General features: G+C 41.7%; 1 protein-coding gene across 1 annotated transcript in view; it reads left to right on the top strand.

Annotated features, from left to right (window-relative positions):
* LOC146606979 (NACHT, LRR and PYD domains-containing protein 12-like) overlaps positions 1 to 23097 on the top strand; it is a 41926-nt gene that overhangs the window by 4067 nt on the left and 14762 nt on the right. The window contains exons 2-6 of the mRNA XM_085349143.1: positions 3157 to 3438; positions 5966 to 7736; positions 7816 to 7989; positions 14394 to 14594; positions 22355 to 22549. Of these exons, the coding sequence (XP_085205269.1) occupies positions 3165 to 3438; positions 5966 to 7736; positions 7816 to 7989; positions 14394 to 14594; positions 22355 to 22549 (2615 nt within the window). The 5' untranslated portion in view covers positions 3157 to 3164. The remainder of the gene's footprint in view (positions 1 to 3156; positions 3439 to 5965; positions 7737 to 7815; positions 7990 to 14393; positions 14595 to 22354; positions 22550 to 23097) is intronic.

Below are 23097 nucleotides of genomic sequence, written 5' to 3'. Positions count from 1 at the left end.
TATTTTTTGCCTTTGGTTCAAATCCTTCAAAATACATACAAAATCAGTATTGATACTGACGTAAATTAATAGAAATAGAGATGGACCGATACGTAATATCGCATCAGTCCATCTCCATTTCCCTTTCTGGATTAAGGAAGGTTGTAAAAGCAGCTCGATGTACAACCTGTTCTTTGGATCCTCTACCAGCCTGGGCTATAAAGGAACTGTGGTCAGCATTAGGACCCTACAACCTGTTTCTTTTAAATACTTCATTGAGTCTTTCCTGAATGTTTTAAATCAGCTGTGGTAGTACCAATCTTGAAAAAGCCTGGACTGGATGTTGACATGGTCGCAAATAGGGCAGGGTATCGTCACTGAATTCTAGAATCGATTTGATTCCGATTCACAAGGTCCTGAATCAATTCGATCCACGATTCGATTCAATTCGATTTGAATCTGGGAAATTTTGCCTCAGACAGTCAGAAATATTATAATTCAGATCAGTACATTTACATATTTTTGTATCTATAAAAAGGAAGCTGACACTCGCAAGACTTTATCAAAGGTGTGAGCATCACAGCAGAGGCCTTTGTGTCAAAGTAGCTGAAGATAAAACAGAAAAACATGAAGGTGGTTTTATAAAAATATTCTACAGTAGATCAAAAACGAAAGAAAACCATTAATCGACATATGAACATTACCTCTGAAGTTACAGCGGTTTTATGACAGACACAGCGTTTTGCAATTTGCATAATTTTAAAAAGTTTAAATTTGTTCAGAAGCCTGTTGAACGGCAGAAATGAGGTTTTCTTTTCGGAAGTAAGTAAAAGGAAAAAAACAGCGGCCGACAGCGCTGTAAACAACGGTAGACTTGTGCGTAACAAGCAAGCGAATAATGCAGAAAACAGATTTTTAGACAGGAAACTGTGTGTGAGAGAGAGAGAGAGAGAGAGAGAGAGAGAGAGAGAGAGCTGTGCATGACGTGTGATTTTATCCTGGTGGAAGCAAAACAGCAAAAGTCAGAGTGAGTTCATGACGATGTTTATGTGAAGCGTAGTTTGGATCTTCTTTTGCTGCTGGTTCAGTCAATATTGTTTGGAGAGAGATAAAACTAACAGCTTTAGAATCAGCGTAAAAAGGACGTAAACACAAAGCTCGGAGCCGCCGAAACATCAGAATCAGCGAGCTGTCGGCTTTCAGCCCCGACCGTGTCCGTGCCATCGGGTGAGAAAGGCGACATCTCACTGATTCTGATGTGTCGGCGGCTCTGAGCTTTGTGTTTACGTCTTTGTGCAGAATTCGTGTTCCTGCTCTCATTTACTGTTTCAGCTGTTTGGTGGTTGTTAAAGTTTTGTGAGGTTTAACCTGAGATTCTGGCGTTGGTGCAAAATGCAGCTGCTCGCATTTTAACAAGAACTGGGAAATTTGAGCACATTACCCCTGTTCTGAGATCTCTTCACTGGCTACCTTGTCAGGTTCGAGCAGATTTTAAGGTCCTGCTGCTCACCTACAAGGCTTTAAACGGATTGGCACCTTCATACCTCTCCGACCTTTTACACCTTTATGTTCCATCTCGTGCTCTCCGATCTCAGGACTCTGGTCTTCCAAAAGTTCTTAGAGCCAGAAAAAAGTCAATTGGAGAGCTTTTTCTTTTCATGCCCCGTTTCTGTGGAACAACCTCCCACAAGATATTCGGCAGGCTGCTCTGTGGAGGTTTTTAAAACCAAGTTGAAGACACATTTGTTCACCCGATCCTACATGTCTTAATTCTATGGCTTTTAGTTTTTACATTTTTATTGTTTTTAACTTGTATTGTGTCTTTTACCTGTATTGCTATGTATCGCTTTTATTTTATTAATCTCTTTAGTTGTACAGCACTTTGTTTGAAAGCGCTTTATAAATAAATTATTATTATTATTATTATTACAAGGTCCACGTTTACGGGAACATCTGCTACAGATATGGGAGAATATTTGATTTCTATTGTAGACAGAAGCCACGGGTGTGTTCAGTCAGACGTTTAGAATAAACTTTGGTCTATAAATGTGTTTCATGATTTATTTTTAACTCCAACTGCTTATTTGTACTATGCTTTCATTTCAGAGTGCAATGAGAAATAAAAAGGATATTTTCAATAAAACTGTCACGATCCTGGGTCTGTGACTCAGTGTTTTCTGTTTTGTATTGTTAATCTTTGATTTCATGATGTATCTTTGTTTATTCTTACGTTTTGGTTCTGTGTTTTGTTGTACCTCTAAGTTCAGTCTTTGTATTTCCTGCTTTGTTGTGAAGGTCCGTGTCTCATGTCAGTGTGTTTAGTTTGCGTTTCCTCTGTCTCGTCTTGTCAATCACTCCCAGCTGTGTCCTCCTTCTGTGTCTCATTCCCTCGTTATCCCTCTGTGTATTTAAACCTTGTGTTTGCCTCTGTTAGTTGCTGGTTTGTCTGTGTATCTGTCAGGGTCCTGGGTCTCCTGATCTAGTGGTTTCAGTTCTTTGTGATTTTTGTGTTATGCCAGTTTAGTTTGTGAGTTATTCTATGCTTCCTAGGTTTTGATTCCCTGCCCCCCTTGTTTCTCTGTGCACTCTGTTCTGTGTTTAGTCTTCTCTGTCCATTTGTTCCGCCCTGTGTTGTTGCCTTCTGTGTCTCCCTCTGTGTAACTGTCTATATAGTGATGTGTTGTGGTGCTTTGCTCCCACCCCTTGTGTTCCGTGTTTTCGTCTTCCCTTCGTGTACTTCTTCATATTCGTGTACTATTAGTTTTTAGGTTTTTGCTTAGTTTCCATGCTCACCTTCGCCATTTCTGTTTGTATCACCATGTGATGAATAAACTCACTTGCATCTGAGCTGCCTGCATAAAGGGTCCTTTGATAATTTACACACGGCTCGCAAACCGTGACAAAAACACTGGAAAAATTGGGCTGTTCTAAAACGTTTGACGGGTAGTGTATATATTTAGTTTATATATTTTCTTTATTTATAATAGTTTGTTTTATATTGTAGCAAAGTGTTACTTGGATACTTCTCTATGTGCTTCTTCATGTGCAATTTTGTTGCATTCTGAGCCTAAGAAATTTATTGTGATGAACTGCTGTTAGAATCAAGTTAAATTCTGATAAATCAGACAATTACCTCTCCAGCTGTTGTTACAGTCTTTGTTTATCGGGTCCTTACAGGGTAAAAGATGACGACACCTAAAGAAATCCTTCTGGGGACTTTGAAGGATTTGGGACGTGATGACTTTGAAGAATTTAAGTGGCATCTGAAGAACGGGTCTGTAGAAGGTTTACCAGCAATCCCAGTGAGTAAACTGGAGAATGCAGAGAGGACGGACATAGTGGATCTGATGTTTGATACCTACTCTATCAACACTTTTGAAGTTGCTAAAAATCTTTTGGGGAGGATAAACAGGAATGATCTGTTGGAGAATTTAAATAAAACCATCCCAGAACCCACAGGTAAGTCAGGGAATGACTAAACAAAAAATACATAAACAATAAAAACATTAGTTAACATTACACAGGTGCCATTAAAATCCATATAAATAATAAATCCAAAACACTTGCCAACACTTTCAGGAGTGAGAGACTGCAGAAAGCCAACAGTTTGTTTTATGCATCTGCACAAATAACCTCCTGTGTACACATGAATATCTGCTCTTTGGGTTGGTTTGATTAAAATGGGACCAGCAGCAGGTTTTCTGCCCATTTTACAGATTTATATTGTCAGATTGGTTTTAGAGCTGTTTTATCAACATAAATGAGGCGACAACAACAGTTTGGGACACGTCACAAATATGATCAAAGTGCTTTTTCTTAAATCTATTTACCAGTTGAAGGTAAAGTTAAAAAAAATGGCTGCCATTTCTTTCTGCTGTTTGGAGACCCAAACAAAAAAATGCCCACACAGTAAATGCTTTTTATTATGGTTGATAAACAGGACACTAAGGTGATTGGTCAAAGGTTGGAGGAAAGCCACAGTTCTCCTTATATGACTAAAATCCACCATTTCAGCTCATGTTTTTTCTTCTGCAGCTTTCTTGGAGATTCCACTTCAGCCTTCTGCTGGCAACGCTCCCGTTACCAAGCTTCCCTTAGGTAGTGTCATTAGAAGACATAGCATACATTTACACTGCTATGCAGATGACACCCAGCTCCATCTGTCCATGAAGTCAGATAACACACACCAATGAGTTAAACTGCAGGAACGTCTTAAAGACATAAAGACCTGGATGGCCGCTAACTTTCTGCTTCTTAATACAGATAAAACTGAGGTTATTGTACTCGGCCCTGAAAATCTTAGAAATATGGTATCTAAGCAGATTCTTACTCTGGATGGCATTACCTTGGCCTCCAGTAACGCTGTGAGGAACCTTGGAGTCATTTTTGACCAGGACATGTCCTTCAACGCACATATTAAACAAACATGTAAGACTGCTTTCTTCCATTTGTGCAACATCTCTAAAGTTAGAAATATCCTGTCTCAGAGTGACACTGAAGAACTAGTTCATGCATTTATTACTTCCAGGCTGGACGACTGTAATTCATTATTATCAGGAAGTCCAAAAAACTCGCTGAAAAGCCTTCAGCTAATCCAAAATGCTGCAGCAAGAGTCCTGACAGGGACTAGAAAGAGAGAGCAGATTTCTCCTGTTTTGGCTTCCCTTCATTGGCTTCCTGTTAAATCCAGAATTCAAAATCCTGCTCCTCACATACAAGGTCTTAAATAATCAGGCCCCATCTTATCTTAATGACCTTGTAGTACCATATGACCCTGTTAGAGTACTTCGCTCTCGCTCTGCAGGCCTACTTGTTGTTCACAGGGTATTTAAAAGTAGAATGGGAGGCAGAGCCTTCAGTTTTCAGGACCCAAAAAGATAGTTGGGGTTTTTTCTGTTGTATTATTGTAGGTTCTTTATCTTACAATATAAAGCACATTGGGGTGACTGTTGTTGTTATTTGGAGGAATTAATAAAAAAAACTTTTATACTTGAAATTCTTTCATTTATTCTACATATTTATTCATTACTGGCTCCATAGTGTTGTTTATGTAATATGTGAAATGTTGCTAGTATTGATTTGGTGCTGTATAAATAAACATAATTAAATCAAATGTGTCTCTATAAAACCTGCCCTCAGTTATAACCCAAGTGTCAGGGCTCAATGGCTCATGAAAAGGAATGGAGTCAAGCACAGAACCAAAAAACGGAGGCTGAGTGACTTTTAACAGAAATGTATTTTACTAGATTTCTTGACGGAGAAAGCTGAATCACGGCTAAATTCAACAGCAAGCGAGGTATTATGAGAAGTGCAGAGCTGAGGCCAGAACATAAGCTGAGGCAGGTCAAAGGAACAACAGGGGCAGAAACGGGCGAATAGAAACTATCCAGGATCACTGGAACAAAGGAGATAATAATCAGAGTGGTCCACAGTGTAGTGAATGAGTCCAAGATTTAAAAACTAAGAGGTGTTACGTGGCTGCAGGTGGAGATCAGCTGGAGGAGGAGATGAATTAAATCTGGGTACAGAGTGAGATGTGGGTGCACAGGGAGGCAGGCAGCTGAGGATGGCAGTTTGCAAGAGTGAGTTTTCCCAGCAGTGGCAGGCCAGAATCCTGAGGCGTGACTTATGGCGAGAGTTGGAAGATATATCCAGGTGCCGACTAGGGAACAGGAAAAGAGGGTTACGCGAAACAAGCTGAGGAGCACAAGACAAAATGTGAGGCAGAGAACTGACTGTGGTAAGCAGACAATCTGGAGAAGGTTCATTGTGAGTGCTGCTCATAGATACTGCCGGAGTAATTGGCAACAGGTGAGGAGCACGGAGGAGTGAGGAGGGCTCCACCCAGGCGAGGAGAGCTGATGCTGTGGAAAGTTACTCAGACTCACCCGGATCATGACACCAAGAGTCCAGTGAACTGAACACATAACCACAGTAACCAGAATGCAGTTTTCTCATTTGTGTCATTTGCTGTTTATTCATGCAGAGATTCTCACTGAGTGTCAGCTCAAACTCAAGTCAGACCTGAAGCAGAAGTTCCAGTGTGTGCTCGAGGGGATTTCTACAACAGAAAACCCGACCCTCCTGAGTCAGATCTACACAGAGCTCTATATCACAGGGGGAGGGACTGCAGAGGTCAATGATGAACATGAGGTCAGACAGATTGAAACAGCATCCAGGAAACCAGACAGACCAGAAACAACCATCAGACAAGAAGACATCTTTAAACTCCCACCTGGAAGAGATAAACCAATCAGAACAGTGCTGACAATGGGAGTGGCTGGCATTGGGAAAACAGTCCTAACACAGAAGTTCACTCTGGACTGGGCTGAAGACAAAGCCAACCAGGACATCCAGTTCATGTTTCCATTCACTTTCAGAGAGCTGAATCTGCTGAAAGAGGAAAAGTTCAGCTTGGTGGAACTTGTTCATCACATCTTTACTGAAACCAAAAAAGCAGGAATCTACATCTTTGAAGACTTCCAGGTTGTGTTCATCTTTGATGGTCTGGATGAGTGTCGACCTCCTCTGGACTTCCACAAAACTACAATCCTGACTGACCCTAGAAAGTCCACCTCAGTGGATGTGCTGCTGATAAACCTCATCAGGGGGAAACTGCTTCCCTCTGCTCGCCTCTGGATAACCACACGACCTGCAGCAGCCAATCAGATCCCTCCTGACTGTGTTGGCGTGGTGACAGAGGTCAGAGGGTTCACTGACCCACAGAAGGAGGAGTACTTCAGGAAGAGATTCAGAGATGAGGAGCAGGCCAGCAGCATCATCTCCCACATCAAGACATCACGAAGCCTCCACATCATGTGCTACATCCCAGTCTTCTGCTGGATCACTGCTACAGTTCTGGAGTTTGTCATGAAGAACAAAGAGAGCAAAGATCTGCCTAAGACTCTCACAGAGCTCTACCTACGTCTTGTGCTATTTCACCTAAAAACGAAGGACATCAAGTATGATGGAGGAGCTGAGACAGAGTCGTGCAGGAAGATCATTGAGTCTCTGGGAAAACTGGCCTTTGATCAGCTGCAGAAAGGAAACCTGATCTTCTATAAATCAGACCTGACAGAGTGTGGCATCGATATCAGAGCAGCCTCAGTGTACTCAGGAGTGTTCACACAGATCTTTAAAGCTGATGAGTGCCACATGTTCAACAACGTTGTTTACTGTTTCATCCATCTGAGCATTCAGGAGTTCTTTGCTGCTCTTCATGTCTATCTGACCTTCATCAACTCTGGAGTCAACCTGCTTAAGAAACAATCTCCTCTCTTTAAAATCTTCCAGAAAACACTTACTGTAAAAGACTTCTACCAGAGTGCTGTGGACAAAGCCTTAGAGAGTCCAAATGGACACCTGGACTTGTTCCTCCGCTTCCTCCTGGGTCTTTCACTGCAGACCAATCAGGATCTCCTATGCATGCTGACACAGACAGGAAGTAGCTCACAGACCAATCAGGAAACAGTCCAGTACATCAAGAAGAAGCTCAGTGGGAAACTGTCTGCAGAGAAAAGCATCAACCTGTTCCACTGTCTGAATGAACTGGATGATCGTTCTCTAGTGGAGGAGATCCAACAGTCCCTGAGTTCAGGACGTCTCTCCACAGATCAACTGTCTCCTGCTCAGTGGTCGGCTCTGGTCTTCATCTTACTGTCATCAGATCTGGATGAGTTCGACCTGGAGAAATACTCCCGTTCAGAGGAGGCATTTTTGAAGCTGCTGCCAGTGGTCAAAGCATCCAAGAAAGTGTTGTAAGTGAATCTATGAACAAATATGTTTAATAATGCTAGATGAATAAAAGAATATGTCTTCATTGTTATTCTTCCTCAGGCTGAGAGATTGTAAACTCTCAAAAAGAAGCTTTGAAGCTTTGTCTGAAATTCTCAGCTCCCCATCCAATCATCTGAGAGAGCTGGACCTGAGCTCGAACTACCTGCAGGATTCAGAATTGGATTTGCTGTGTGTTGGACTAAAGAGTCCTGACTGTAAACTTGAAACTCTCGGGTAAGGATACAGACGTTTTGACACTTTTTGACTCTTAAATCTGTAAGTTTATCTTGATGTGGACGTTCAAAGTCAGCACAATTTTCCTTTTAAGTTCCTGAGTTTATATTTTTGACTGTCAGGTTGTCTGGACAGATGTTTTTATTTTATTTTATTTTTTTACTTGTCCCTAAAGTCAGAACTAAACCCACATGTAGATGACTTTCTGTTACTGGAGCAGCCTTCCTGAAGACAGCAGTGTGTTTTCATGCTTTTAAAGCCAAACTCACCTTTCAGACCTGGCTTTCATTTATTATCTATTTTTGTTTGTTTATTATATATTTATTTCTACTGTTTAACTACTGCTCACATCTTTTATCCTCCTTTTTAATTGTTCCTTTCTTTTTACCCAGTGTTTCTATATTGCACTTTGTATTTGTCATCTATATTTATCATGCACTACTTTGCTCATTTATTGTTTGGTTTTAATGTTATTAAATTTCGGTTCTTTTGGTATTTGTTATGGCCAAAAAGACACGGCTCAAAAGTGGTCTTTTTACTTTTTAAGTTATTAAATTTGTAACTGTAGTGATTTGTGTGTGTGACAGAGAGGCACTGCCAGGGATTTTTGACACAAGTTGTTCTTGTAAAATCAGTCTGTGAAGGTTCTCAGACATCCAGGTCATCGTAGTCTAAGGAGCTTGGAAAGAAAAGCGTCTGGACTTCTTTAAGTTTCCTTGAAGATGTTTCACCTCTTATGAGAGAAGCGTCTTCAGTTCTAAGGGTCAAATGGTGGAGTGGGGCAGTCAGTGAAAGGGCAATGGTAGTGTCTCAGGGTTTGTATGTTTGGGGGGTTCAGAGGGAAAAGATGAATGCAGGTCTGGAGTTGGTGTGTGAGAGCAGGGAGTGAATCTGATCAAACATGAGTGTCATGAAGCCTGTTTGCAGTTGTTTGCACTGTTTTCCACTCTGGATGTTGTTTCTGTTCAGCTGTGAGTAGAAAAGGCTCCATTCTACAAGCTGTTTGTGTTAGTTGTTCAATAGAAACATTATTTGGTGCTGATGTTGCACTTCTTTTATTCACAACCAGAGTTTTTGAAGTCTGCATAAAAATGATTTAAATGACTTTTGAATATTACTTTAAATACTTTAGATTTAAAGTTCTGAAAAAAGTTTAAATACGAAGATCAGTATTGTCTAATGTTTTGGCTGCAGTGTGTTTTTGCAGACAGGTATAACAGAACAGCTTTAGTGTTTAGATTGTTTAAACTTGAGTATGAACTTATACAAAATGCAGCAAGAGATTAAAAAAAAAAGTGGCATCGTTCCATCTCTGCTTTGATTAGAGACACAGCTCTAATCAAAGAGGTGGTCCGCTTGCCTCCGCCCCAGAGAGAAGGGTTACATCTCCTGGGTTTAGGTGTTTTCCAATTTGTCATCATTTTGAAAAGTTTACATTTCTTCAGTGTTGAGCAGCAGAAATGAGACTTTCCTGTCAGAGGTCATTTTTGAAAAAATGAGGTAAATCAACCATGAAAACCATGAATCAACATGTGAACATGAGCTGATGCTGCTGAAGTGAAGCAAAGTTACAGAGGTTTGATTACAGACACAGCTGAGAGTTTGTAATCTGTCATCATTTTAAAAAGTTTCCATGGAACAGCAGAAATGAGGCTTTACTGTCAGAGGCCGACAGCACTGAACACAACAGCAGACTGGTGGCTAATAAACAGTGAATGATGCAGAAACAGATGTTTGAAGCTGTTCTTGGAGTACACTGAGAGAGAGAGAGCTGTGCAGGCAGGAACAGCCAAAGTCAGAGAGAATTCATGAGCATATTGATCAAACGTGAAGCAGAGTTTGGATCTTCTTTTGCTGCTGCTTCACTCAGTTTTGGTTGGAGACAGATGAAACCTGCAGCTTCAGGATCTGTGAGCTGTCCACTTTCAGCCCCGACGGCGTGTCCGTGTACGTGCCGTCGAGTGAACGATCCACGCTCTGTGTTTCCATCTTTGTGTGTTTAGCTGCTCTCATTTACTGTTTTAGCTGTTTGCTGCTTGTTGAAATAGTTTGTGAGCTTTAACCTGAGATTCTGGCAAAATACATTTATATTAAACATCGATTCAGGATTGAATGAATCAACATCGTTTTATTCAAATTAAAACCATTCAAATGGGAACATGAATTTTTTACATCCGCCTCTAATGCTGGGTAATGTCAGCTGGTCCATGTGCAGCTGGCTGTGAGGCTCAGGGAGCGTCTACAAAGTGCAACACTGAAAGAACATCATCCATAAATATTGAGTAAGAACTGGACTCTCATACAGCGAGACTCAAATGCCTTTAAACATCAGCTTATCCTGCTGATCCAAGTCCAACACTGAGTTTGTAAAAACATGTTTGTCAATCATTTTGTTTGGTTTCTGAGGAAAAAGATTCAATAACTTGCTGCTAATACACAACATTTCATCATATTTCCTCATAACCCTCTTTTGTCTGACCATTTGATCCCATTTGAATTTGCAATAAAGGATCCACAGAGTTTGGTGACAATAATGACAGTAGATGTTTGTGTGAAAGTGCTGGAAGCAAATGAGTGTGTGATGTTCTTTCAGTGTTGCACTTTGTAGACGCTCCCTGAGCACTGGTCTCACAGCCAGCTGCACATAGAGACCAGTGTTGTTAGTCCAGGTCAGAAGATGACTTGTTGGAATGAAAATGAGCTTGTAGTTTGTCTGCTTTAATAATGTGACTGGAAAAAGGTGTTGGACTTCAAATATGTCCATTTCTGTCACACTTCACCTTTAAAAGTGAAGCCATGTGGTTCCTGGAAGGAAAAACACGACTTTTTCAAGTCTTTGTCCTGTTTTTATGAGAAATGTACGACTTTAATGTTCTTTTTTTTTTTAACTAATTTTTTATTATAATTTACAACATTGCAACTTGTACTTGTCAGTGTTCACAAGTAGGACAGTTACAGGAACCGCAATGCAGAAATGTAGATTAAAATAAGAACTGCAATTAGGAAGCACAAAACAAAACTGGGAAGCAAAACAAAACCCAAGCAAGCAAACAAACAAACAGACAACAACAAAAACAAAAAGAAAACAAAATCTTTATGTAATATTAAATAACATGTGACAAACTTAGCCGTAAATGAACAAAACGAAAGAGACCTATGCTAAATTATTGAAACAGTAAAGCATGTATGGGTCGCCAACCCTCAGTAAACAATTCTCTCTGAATCCGCAGAGCAGATGTTATTTCCTCCATCTGGTAAATTTCTCTTGCTTTATCAATCCACATATTATATGAAGGTGGGTCAAGATTCAGCCATTTAATAGTGATACACTTTAGTGCTGCTGCAAGATTCTTAAGAGATACGTTTTATTGTTTCCCGCAAAACCCTTTGGTAAGACTCCTAAAATGACTAACTGTTGGTCTTTTGTTAATGGTTGTTGGAAAACTGTACTGAGAACTTTAAATATGTCATTCCAAAGTGAGCAGATTTTTGGGCATGACCAGAATATATGTGAGTGGGTTCCTAAAGAAGTACCACAATTTCGCCAGCAGGTGTCAGGATTTGTAGGCTTCATTTTGGCAATTATCTCTGGGGTTCTAAAATATCTCATGACCACCTTCCATTTAAATTCTCTCCACAGCCCAGAATTAGTCACCAGATGGGCTTCACCGAACACCTCTTCCCAGGTGTCCTCTGAGATTTGAGTGCCAGTCTCAGCTTCCCACCTTGCCTTAATATCCAAAGTTGCATTTGTATTGAAACTCATAAATGCGTTATAAAAATGACTGATTAATTTTGGGGAGGAATTACTTTGAAATGTTTTTAGAAATATTTCCTCAATGGCTGAGGGCTCCAAAACTTGCCTCCATTCTTTATGTTTTGTCAAAAAGCTTCTTAGCTGCAGAAATCTAAAAAAGTCAGAAGAAGGAAGCCGAAACTGACCTCAACTGTTCAAATGAGCTCAGGTGCCCATTCCTCACAACATGACAAAGTTTATGAAGCCCGCTATTTGACCATGCTCTGAAGCCAGAGTCTTCCACAATAGGAGAAAAACCCTGCAGGGAGGAGAGCCTTGATAACATTGAAATTTCTTTTGGAAGACCAAATGATTGTTTGATTCTACGGCAAATCTTTAGTGTGACCCTCGTCCGTTCCCCCATATGCACATTTTTAATTGAAATGTTAGAAAAAAGCAGGGATTCCAATGATCTTTCGCACATTGTCTTCTCAATGTTTAGCCACTGAGTTTCAGACAAATCCCGCACCCATACAGTCAGGGGTCTCATCTGAGCTGCCCAGAAATAATATTTCAGGTTTGGAACAGCCAATCCCCCCTGCAGGTTTGACAGTGTTAATGTTTGGAACTTGATCATCCCTCATGTGTATTTAGTCTCTGTGTCGCGTCATCTGTGTTCCCACCCTCCATATTTTCATGCCCAGTCTTTTGTATTCTTAGCCATAGCTTTCCGTGTCTTCATGATTTATTATAGTATTAGTTCCCCAGTTTAGTTCTCTTCACTGTGATTCTGCCTTGTTTGATGTCTTCAGCCGAAATAAAGGCTCGCTTTTCGTTCAAAACTGAGTTTCATGTCTGCGCCAATGTCTGCGCCTGAGTCCTCCACACACTCTCCATACGGTCAGCCACTGCGACCGTGACACTAAACTACATGCTGTGTACAGCCACTCTCCTGAGCCTGTATTATATACACAGCGGTTACAATGACAAACTGAATACAATCTCATATCTACAAAAAAAGCTGAGTCAAAGTTGCAGCTACGCTTATGAACATGGAGAAAAAACAGGTGAGTTATCAGCTCACCAGCTACGACTAAGAACAGCTAACCAACTATCCTTGAGATCTACAATGATTTCAATAAGGTGTTTGATATTCCCTCCTTGGGAGAAGATGCGATCGCTAGTCTGGAGGAACCTGTCTCTAATGTTGGAATTGAAACGGCCGTACGGAGCATGCAGTCTGGAAAATCTGCTGCCCCGACGGGTATCCATCTGATTTTTTCATAAAGTTTTCTGACCGACTGAATTCACTGTTAAAATCAACTTTTGAAGAATCCTTCCTCTCACAGTCGTTGCCTCCAACAATGCATCAAGCAGTGATGTGTTTAATTGTAAAACAGGAAAAAGACCATTTAGATTGTCGTTCATGTCGTTTAATATCTTTGTTCAACACAGACACCAAGATCCTGGCTCAAGTGTTGGCCCGTCGCTTACACAAGTATTTGTCCTCCATTATTTCACCAGACGGGCTTTATTAGGCACTCTTTTTTGAACATTAGAGCTCTATTAAATATCATTTATACCCATGTTAAAGGTGATACATTGGAAACTGTAATTTGGCTTGACGCAGAAAAGGCGTTGGATCAAGTGAGATGGGATTTTTTTTTATACGCTTAAAAAATGTGTCTTTAATTTTGTATCTTGGATAAAAGTATTGTATTGCTCCCCTCTAACAGCCGTCCAGACTAACAATAATCTGCCCCCCAGGACAGGGATGCCCTCTGTCTCCTTTTTGCCATTGAACCGCTAGCTGTTGCTCTGAGACAATGTGTTGGTGTTGAGGGAAAACATCGAGGGGGTATCGAACATGAAGTCTCTCTTTATGCCGACGACATGATTTTATTTATTTCCAACCCATCGAACAGCCTCCGCAAACTTTTGGATAGACTTACAATAATAATAATAATACAATTTATTTATAGGCGCCTTTAAGAGCCTCAAGGTCACCTTAATGCATACTTAAGGAATTTGGGACAATTTCTGGATATAAAGTGAATTTTGGGAAGAGCGAGGAAAAGTCTATCTGTACGACAACTGGGGAGTTTTGTGTATTTTAGCCCCTTTTAAACCCAGCTATAAGAAGTTTAAGTACTCGGGCATCTGGGTGACAAGAAAACCACAAAGACTTGTATAAAACTATCTTCCTTTATTGTCGAAGCTTAAAGAGGATTTTGGAAAATGTGAGTTTTGCCCCTTTATATTTATGGTGGGGATGCAGAACAAGGAGCAAAGATGAATGTGATGCTGAATCAGCAGAAGACTTGGACTCATTTGATTCCAGCTTTGATATCATTGATTTCAATATGTCTATTTCTGTCACACTTCACCTTTAAAAGTGAAGCCATGTGGTTCCTGGAAGGAAAAACACGACTTTTTCAAGTCTTTGTCCTGTTTTTATGAGAAATGTACGACTTTAATGTGAAACATTCAGAGTTTTTTCTCTTGTCGTGTTTGTTTGAAGCTGCTTCCTGTTGGCTTCAGCTGTTTGGAGTTTCCATTTTCTAAACTTCTACATTCTGAACCTTCTTCAGCTCTGAACAGATGATGAAACACTGAATGATTTCAAGCACTTTGTCTAATAAACTTACATCTTTCATTCTTTATACAGATTGAAGAGCTGTGATTTGTCAGAGATCAGCTGTGATTATCTGGCAGCAGCACTGAAGTCCAACCCCTCCCATCTGAGACAGCTGGACCTGAGTAATGACTCCTCCTGGTTTTCGACCAACAACAACAACCTTCAGGATTCAGGAGTGAAGCATCTGTGTGGTTTCCTGGAGAGTCCAGGATGTAAACTTGAAACTCTGAGGTCAGTCAGCATGTTTTAGTTGTGCTGAGATGAATATGATGTGAAAGTTGTGCTGACACTAAACTGCAGACATCAGGCTGATATTATACTGATCCACACTGAGGATCTTCATGGTAAAGTCTGTTTTCTTCTTCTCTGGTTTAGTCCATTGACTGCAGCAGAACAATGTTCACATTTCAAACAGTGATACTCAACGTATGGCCCGCGGCCCACACGCGGCCTGCCCACCTTTCCTGATTCAGAGAGAGGGGACCCTGATTAACTGTGTAGCTTCTTCCTCACAGTTCTAAGTATCAGACACAACAATGAATAATCCACAGCTGACTGTCTTTAGCAGGTCAAAGGTCACGGCACACAGCAGACAGTCAGAAATATTCTAACTCTGATCATTTATCAGTTGTGACACTGTGAGACTTGATCAGAGGTGTGATCATCACAGCAGAGGCCTTTGTGTCAAAGTCACTGAGGATCAAACAGAAACACATGAAGCAGATTTTCCTCTTCTGGCTTTTTATAGCAGATAACCTTCAAAATATTCTGCAGTCGATCAAAAACTGAAGCAAACCATGAAGCAACATGTGAACATGAGCTGATGCTGCTGAAGTGAAGCAAAGTTACAGAGGTTTGATTACAGACACAGCTGAGAGTTTGTAATCTGTCATCATTTTAAAAAGTTTCCATGGAACAGCAGAAATGAGGCTTTACTGTCAGAGGCCGACAGCACTGAACACAACAGCAGACTGGTGGCTAATAAACAGTGAATGATGCAGAAACAGATGTTTGAAGCTGTTCTTGGAGTACACTGAGAGAGAGAGAGCTGTGCAGGCAGGAACAGCCAAAGTCAGAGAGAATTCATGAGCATATTGATCAAACGTGAAGCAGAGTTTGGATCTTCTTTTGCTGCTGCTTCACTCAGTTTTGGTTGGAGACAGATGAAACCTGCAGCTTCAGGATCTGTGAGCTGTCCACTTTCAGCCCCGACGGCGTGTCCGTGTACGTGCCGTCGAGTGAACGATCCACGCTCTGTGTTTCCATCTTTGTGTGTTTAGCTGCTCTCATTTACTGTTTTAGCTGTTTGCTGCTTGTTGAAATAGTTTGTGAGCTTTAACCTGAGATTCTGGCAAAATACATTTATATTAAAAAATCGATTTCACGTTATCCAAGCCAGAATCGATTTTAATCGATAAATCGATTATAAAAACCCACCCCTTGTGCTGATGTTCCCTCCTTGAATGCACAACAAGTACGGTGCTGGTCTTTCTCGGGTGGACCAGAGACAGATTGAAGTCTTTCAGGCTTTAGTGCCGACTTCCCTGACAGAGGCTGGACTCCATGGTCTGCACAGGAGGCTTCTACACTGTGTGGAGGTGACTCCTGGACTTGAAGACAGGCTGCAGGTACATGTGTGATGAAGAGGAGCTACAGCAGTGTGATGGAGCTGCAGGTGTGAAGGAAGTCCTGCTGTCCTGTCCCACCCTCATCTTTGCTTCCTCTGTCTTCTCTGGACTTGTCCTCCTGTTTCAGAAACAGCACTGCTTCATGCCGAGGGTGGACGGGAGCGTTGGCTCTGATTCTTTTACCGTCCACCACAAGGAGACACTGATGCTGACCTCCTGATTCATCTGCATGTGTTCTGCTTCACACTGCTCACCTCCACCAAAGACTTCACAAACATCTTCTTTCTTTGAGTCCAGTTTGTCCCACAAACACTTCCAAATCTCCTCCTCTGAGATTCTGCAGCTTCTTGCAGTGTGACTCAGCTGACTTCTGACAGACCACAGACTGGCACAGCATCCACATGTGTCTCCTTTCAAACAGGCTCTTGATGTTTCCTCCCACATCATTCTGGCCTCTCAGTCTCCTTTGTTCTCCAGCTCTGTAGCTCCAGCTGGTGAAGCTTCAGTTTTCCATGTTGGTAACAGTAAACTACAGCCTCTGCTGTCAGCTGGGTAACTAAACAGAGCTGCAGCACGTCTCTGCGGTGGTGCTACATCCAGCCTGCAGACGGCCGTCTACATGTTGTAGTGGTTTACAGTCACCAGGGGGCGCTGTCCCAGCCATGCAGGCAGTGGGCTGCTCTGCTTGTGCTGTTGTTGGTGAAGCTGAAGTGAAAGCGAGAGTTAAAACACTGAACAGTGTCCACTGAGCTTCTCATGCTATTCTCATGCTCAAAGAAGTTTAACAGGAAGGACGACTCGTCCATCAGGCGTCCAGCTGTCCGTGACCGTGTCCACAGCAGAGTGTGACCGAGGCTTCATGCTAACACGCACACATGAAGCTAAAACCACCACGAGCAGCAGCTCAGTGGATTTGGAGGACAAATGTCTGCAGCTTCTCACAGGCAGTATGCAGAATGTGGATCTCCACAAAGACTGTGGAGAGCTCGTCCCACACTCTAAATCCACACTTGTCTGCACAAAACTTCTCACACGTTCCCGTCACAAGTGTCTTCTAAGTGAAGCTACCAGGTTCAGGTCCAGCTTGTTTATCTGGAGCTGCAGGAGATGATCCATCCTCACAAAGCAACACAGCAGATATGCAAACACACAACACAACCAAAGGATTCTCTCTGCATGTCTGTGGCTGATGCTGCTGGAACGAAGCTGTTTGAAACCTTGTTGTTCTGCACTTTGGGACCAGAAGAGGAAACTGAAGCTCTGTGCAGAGGGTCCAATGGAAGCAGCCAAGCGCTGTAAGTGTCTGCTGTACAGGGATGCTGGTTCAGCTGTGGCTCAGTTTCACAGTGTGACTCAATAAAAGCAGCAGGAAATCAAAGCTTGATGCTTTCATCAGTGTGGAAATAAGAAAGTTTCCTGTGACAGACGCTGGAGCTCTTTCACTCTCAGCTTCACAGTTTCAGCTTCAAACTTCTTCCAACATGTTTCTAACACGGCCACATTCCACCTTAATGGAGCTGATATCTTGTGCATCAGCACATTTTCTAAAGGCAGCGATCACATCTTTAGTTTTGGATGTTTAACTGCAGATTGTTTATGTGTTTATAGCACATTAATTACAACAGCAGCGTTGACCACAGTGCTGTACAAGAATCCAAAATAACGATTAAAATAACTCCTAATATTAATATCACACATCAAATATCAAATAACTCTCATGCTGTATTAAAAGCCAGTGAATACAAATGTGTTTTCAGAGCAGATTTACAGAGACTGACAGCAGGAGCTGGGGCTGTTCGATAGAACGATGTATATATGATGACCATATGAAAACGTCTATCGTTTCATATCACGCTCTTTGTTTCCTGCTTATGTGTTTGTGTTTTCCAGATAAAGCTTTCAAAATAAATCTGAAGATCCTGTTGAGAGTTTTCAAAATAAACACAATACATTACTGCGGTCGCTCGTTTATCGAGTTACGTTCTAAAAATAAGTCTCAGAATGAAGTAGCAGCTTTATGTTTTACAAGTATTATAGAAGTTTTAAGGCAGTTAAACCCTCACTGCACACTTTCTACACTTTTCTCAGACAGGCATGAACATTTTCACACTTTTCTCTCTTGTTTAAACAAAGTTCAAACCTTCATAGAAAAATAAGTTCATTATTAAAGAGTGAAAGCAAAGTGTTTCTGAAACGTGTCAAATCAGCCTTTGCTGGCATTAAATGAGCTTGGTTCTGTGTGAGGAGCACTCGTCCATGGCCTGGGCTCCTCGCTGTCAGGTAAAGTTTCATAAAGCTTTTGAGTTTTTCTGCAGATAATGTTGGTGTCCAGCACGATGTTCTTTTTCCTGCGGTCACTGAGCCACAAAGCCAAAGCTGACTCCATCCTTACGATGTTCTTGTTGTGGACAGTTACAACCTTTTTGCCTCCTTGTTGAAACTATGATGGTCAGCATCTTCCTCTGCCTTTGGCTGCTACCACAGGTGCAAAACGTCTCGTCATCATTGTTGTTTGTTGGGACAAAACGTACAAACATACAGTGCAGCACTGCAGAGTCACACTGCTGTAAATTTGAACACATTCTGTACTGTACAGGAGACACGGCACGAGATTGGCTGTAGACCATTGTCAGCCAATCAGGACGCAGAACACAATGCGCTGTAAAAAACAAAAGCATGCAAAATTGCACAAAAAAGATCAGCGAAACAGCGAGGCCGCCAAAGGTGAACTGTGTTACAGCGAGGGACCAGCGTATATGTGGTTGTTGGGACGATAAATGTCTTTGAGCTTGTGTCAGAAGACGAGCTGCAGCTTTCTGGACCAGCTGCAGTCTTGCCAGGCAGGTCCCACTAACTCCAACATATAAGGAGTTACAATAATCCAGCTGGGACGTCATGAAAACGTGGATCGCCCGTTCAAGGTTTTTAAAAGATATAAATGATCTCACCTTAGATAAAAGCCTCAGTTTGAAGAAAGACCGCTGTACAACTGAGCTCAGCTGTTTTTCAAATTGCCGTCAAATATAAGCCCCAAATGTAATAATGCGATTTAATAAAAGAGCTGAACCAGTCTAATAGAGCGCCCTTGATGCCGCCATGCTCCAATGGTGAGGTCAAGATGCTGTGGTCAAGGCAGCGGTCAGATCCAAAAGCACAGCGGAGTCTCCTGATCAGTGGCTGATAAAAGATCATTAAGAACTTTCCAAAGTGCAGTTTCAGTGCTGTGAAGAGCTTAAAAACCAGACTGAAACCTTTACAACAGATTGCAGCTGAACAAATATAATCTTTTACAAAATCTTCGACAGGAAGGGAAGCTTTGAAATAGGCCTGAAGTTTGAGCGGACAGAGGATCCAGATCAGGTTTTTAGTACAGGCTGTACAACAGCATGTTTAAAACAGGCTGTACAACACCTGAACTAAGACTGCTGTTAAAAATCGCTAAGATGTCGGAACCGACAACCTTTAAAATCTTTTTAAACACGTGTTGGAACAACATCATTTGGACAAGATGATGTCTTTATAGCATCACATCGTTCCTCCACCTGATCAAACCACACAGGCTCAAACTGATCAAAAACAGCTGAGCAGGTGAATATTTTAGCCCCGGTGCGATCTCGGGCGAGAGTATCGATGATGGCCAAAGGGCAGCGTCCAGCTCTACGGCCGCTGAAGAGCAGACTCAACAGACGCGCGTGATGTGGATCCTACTGCTCTAAAATTGGAGCTTCTTCAATCCATTAAAGAGGACATTAGTACACTGTTAAAAGAAGAAGTCAGAAATGCATTGAAAGAAGATTTTGACAATATTAGGGCTGACGTGCAAGGACTGAGAAATGAGATCGCTAACAGCATGGCGGCGACGTGCGGCGAAGTTGATGGAGTAAAGGTTACAGTGAAAGAAGCTGAGGATGGGCTGTCAATGTGGAGCGATGAGGTGACCACCCTGCAGTCTACAGTAGAGAGTATGAAGGAGGAGCTGTCTGACCTGAAGGATAAATGTGATGAAGGCAGGAAGCGGAGAGCTAACATCCACATCATAGGGATCCCAGAGGGCCTGGACTCGAGCTCCTCCACGGCCGTATCCGTGCTACTACGTGAAGTGCTGGGTATGGATAAAGACGTTATTGTCGACCGCTCACACAGGAGCCCTATCCTGAGAAAGCCAGCTGGTAACCCGCACGCCGTCATAGCCGAGCGTCACTACTACCAGGATTGTGTGGCTACGCCGTGCCAGGGCCCAAGCCCCGCTTGAGTTTAACGGACAACCTATTGCAATATTACGACTGGGCGATATGACCCAAAGTTCATATCTCGATATTCTTTAGCTGGATGGCGATATACGATATATATCTCGATATTTTTGAAGCCAGAAAGTACGAACAAAAAGAGAGTTCTTAGTCAAAGCTGTGTCCCAAATCTCACACAGGCACATTTATTAACATACAGCGTAGATGTACATGAAACAATTACTCAGAAATAAATGATCAGCATTTATTAAATAATAATGCTCCATAAATAAAAGAAAACTGTTGTTTTTGTGCATAACAAAAAGCTCACAATCGTGCAGTCAAAATGTAAACAGACGCTGAGCATAATAACAAGCAGCTGCTCTGTTCCCAGGTTCTACTGCGTGACTGACAGCCTGGAGTTTGAAACCCTCTTTGTAACCGTGTCTCTTACAGGTGCCATTTATGGTCCTTATACACACTCAATACAGTAATATTACGTTGAAGCAGAGTACGTATCACTCCGCGAGGCTCCTCGTAGCTGTAATGCTCCAACAATCCATCAAGCGGTGCGACCTCGTAGCTGAGCAAAGTCGTACCAAAACATCTTTTGAAAGGTTTCTGAGCGCCGTGTAGCACATAAAATCGGTTCGAGGTCAGTAAGCACAACCAGAATTCATCCATAAGGCGCACTGTCGATTTATGAGAAAATTACAGGATTTTAAGTGCAGAAAACATAGTTTATGGTTTTCCTTTGATCTTAGCAAATATCTACGCCTCTAATTGGGACGATCACAGATTTTTCACTAATGTCTTTGCGCGGCTCCCCAATATGTCATCACACAATATCATCTTTGAGGGAGACCTAAACTGCTCATTATCTGCTATGGACCACAGTTCACACAAAAGTACACTTAGTCCAAACTCAGCATGCGTCATTCAGAGCTTTCTTGATAATTATGGGCTGGCTGATGTATGGAGATTTCATAATCCTGCTTCACATCAATACTCTTTTTTTTTTCTAATGTCCATAAAACATATATTTGTATAGAAAAACGTCTCCCTTTAGTTACAGAATGTGATTATAAGACTCTGGTGATTTCTCCTCTTGTTTTTTCAATGTGTATTCCTGATGCCTGCTCCAACTATCAGCCATGGAGATTCAACTCAGTGTTGTTAGCAGATGAAGAGTTTGTCAGTTACAAAAGGTCTCAAAGAGATTTTTTTTCTATCAATCAGACCCCAGAGATGTCATCATCAGTCATTTGGGAATCTCTAAAAGCATCTGAGAGGCCAAATAATTTCATTTTGTGCCAAACAAAGTGCAACACTGAAAGAACATCATCCATAAATATTGAGTAAGAACTGGACTCTCATACAGCGAGACTCAAATGCCTTTAAACATCAGCTTATCCTGCTGATCCAAGTCCAACACTGAGTTTGTAAAAACATGTTTGTCAATCATTTTGTTTGGTTTCTGAGGAAAATGATTCAATAAGTTGCTGCTAATACACAACATTTCATCATATTTCCTCATAACCCTCTTTTGTCTGACCATTTGATCCCATTTGAATTTGCAATAAAGGATCCACAGAGTTTGGTGACAATAATGACAGTAGATGTTTGTGTGAAAGTGCTGGAAGCAAATGAGTGTGTGATGTTCTTTCAGTGTTGCACTTTGTAGACGCTCCCTGAGCACTGGTCTCACAGCCAGCTGCACATAGAGACCAGTGTTGTTAGTCCAGGTCAGAAGATGACTTGTTGGAATGAAAATGAGCTTGTAGTTTGTCTGCTTTAATAATGTGACTGGAAAAAGGTGTTGGACTTCAAATATGTCCATTTCTGTCACACTTCACCTTTAAAAGTGAAGCCATGTGGTTCCTGGAAGGAAAAACACGACTTTTTCAAGTCTTTGTCCTGTTTTTATGAGAAATGTTCGACTTTAATGTGAAACATTCAGAGTTTTTTCTCTTGTTGTGTTTGTTTGAAGCTGCTTCCTGTTGGCTTCAGCTGTTTGGAGTTTCCATTTTCTAAACTTCTACATTCTGAACCTTCTTCAGCTCTGAACAGATGATGAAACACTGAATGATTTCAAGCACTTTGTCTAATAAACTTACATCTTTCATTCTTTATACAGATTGGAGAACTGTGGTTTGTCAGATATCAGCTGTGATTATCTGGCAGCAGCACTGAAGTCCAACCCCTCCCATCTGAGAGAGCTGGACCTGAGTAATGACTCCTCTTCTTCAACTAAGAACAACGTGCAGGATCCAGGAGTGAAGCATCTGTGTGGTTTCCTGGAGAGTCCAGGATGTAAACTTGAAACTCTGAGGTCAGTCAGCATGTTTTAGTTGTGCTGAGATGAATATGATGTGAAAGTTGTGCTGACACTAAACTGCAGACATCAGGCTGATATTATACTGATCCACACTGAGGATCTTCATGGTAAAGTCTGTTTTCTTCTTCTCTGGTTTAGTCCATTGACTGCAGCAGAACAATGTTCACATTTCAAACAGTGATACTCAACGTATGGCCCGCGGCCCACACGCGGCCTGCCCACCTTTACTGATTCAGAGAGCTGTGTTTGTGTGGGCGGGGCTCAGACAGCTCCGCCCACTCAGTTTGTTCCCTCCTGATTCATCTGCATGTGTTCTGCTTCACACTGCTCACCTCCACCAAAGACTTCACAAACATCTTCTTTCTTTGAGTCCAGTTTGTCCCACAAACACTTCCAAATCTCCTCCTCTGAGATTCTGCAGCTTCTTGCAGTGTGACTCAGCTGACTTCTGACAGACCACAGACTGGCACAGCATCCACATGTGTCTCCTTTCAAACAGGCTCTTGATGTTTCCTCCCACATCATTCTGGCCTCTCAGTCTC

The sequence above is a fragment of the Diplotaxodon limnothrissa genome, unplaced genomic scaffold (assembly GCF_057381915.1).
Source record: "Diplotaxodon limnothrissa isolate DT_005_m unplaced genomic scaffold, D_limnothrissa_male_GT1.1 unmapped_scaffold_1, whole genome shotgun sequence".
NCBI classification, from domain to species: domain Eukaryota; kingdom Metazoa; phylum Chordata; class Actinopteri; order Cichliformes; family Cichlidae; genus Diplotaxodon; species Diplotaxodon limnothrissa.
This window is presented reverse-complemented; position numbering and strand designations above follow the sequence as displayed.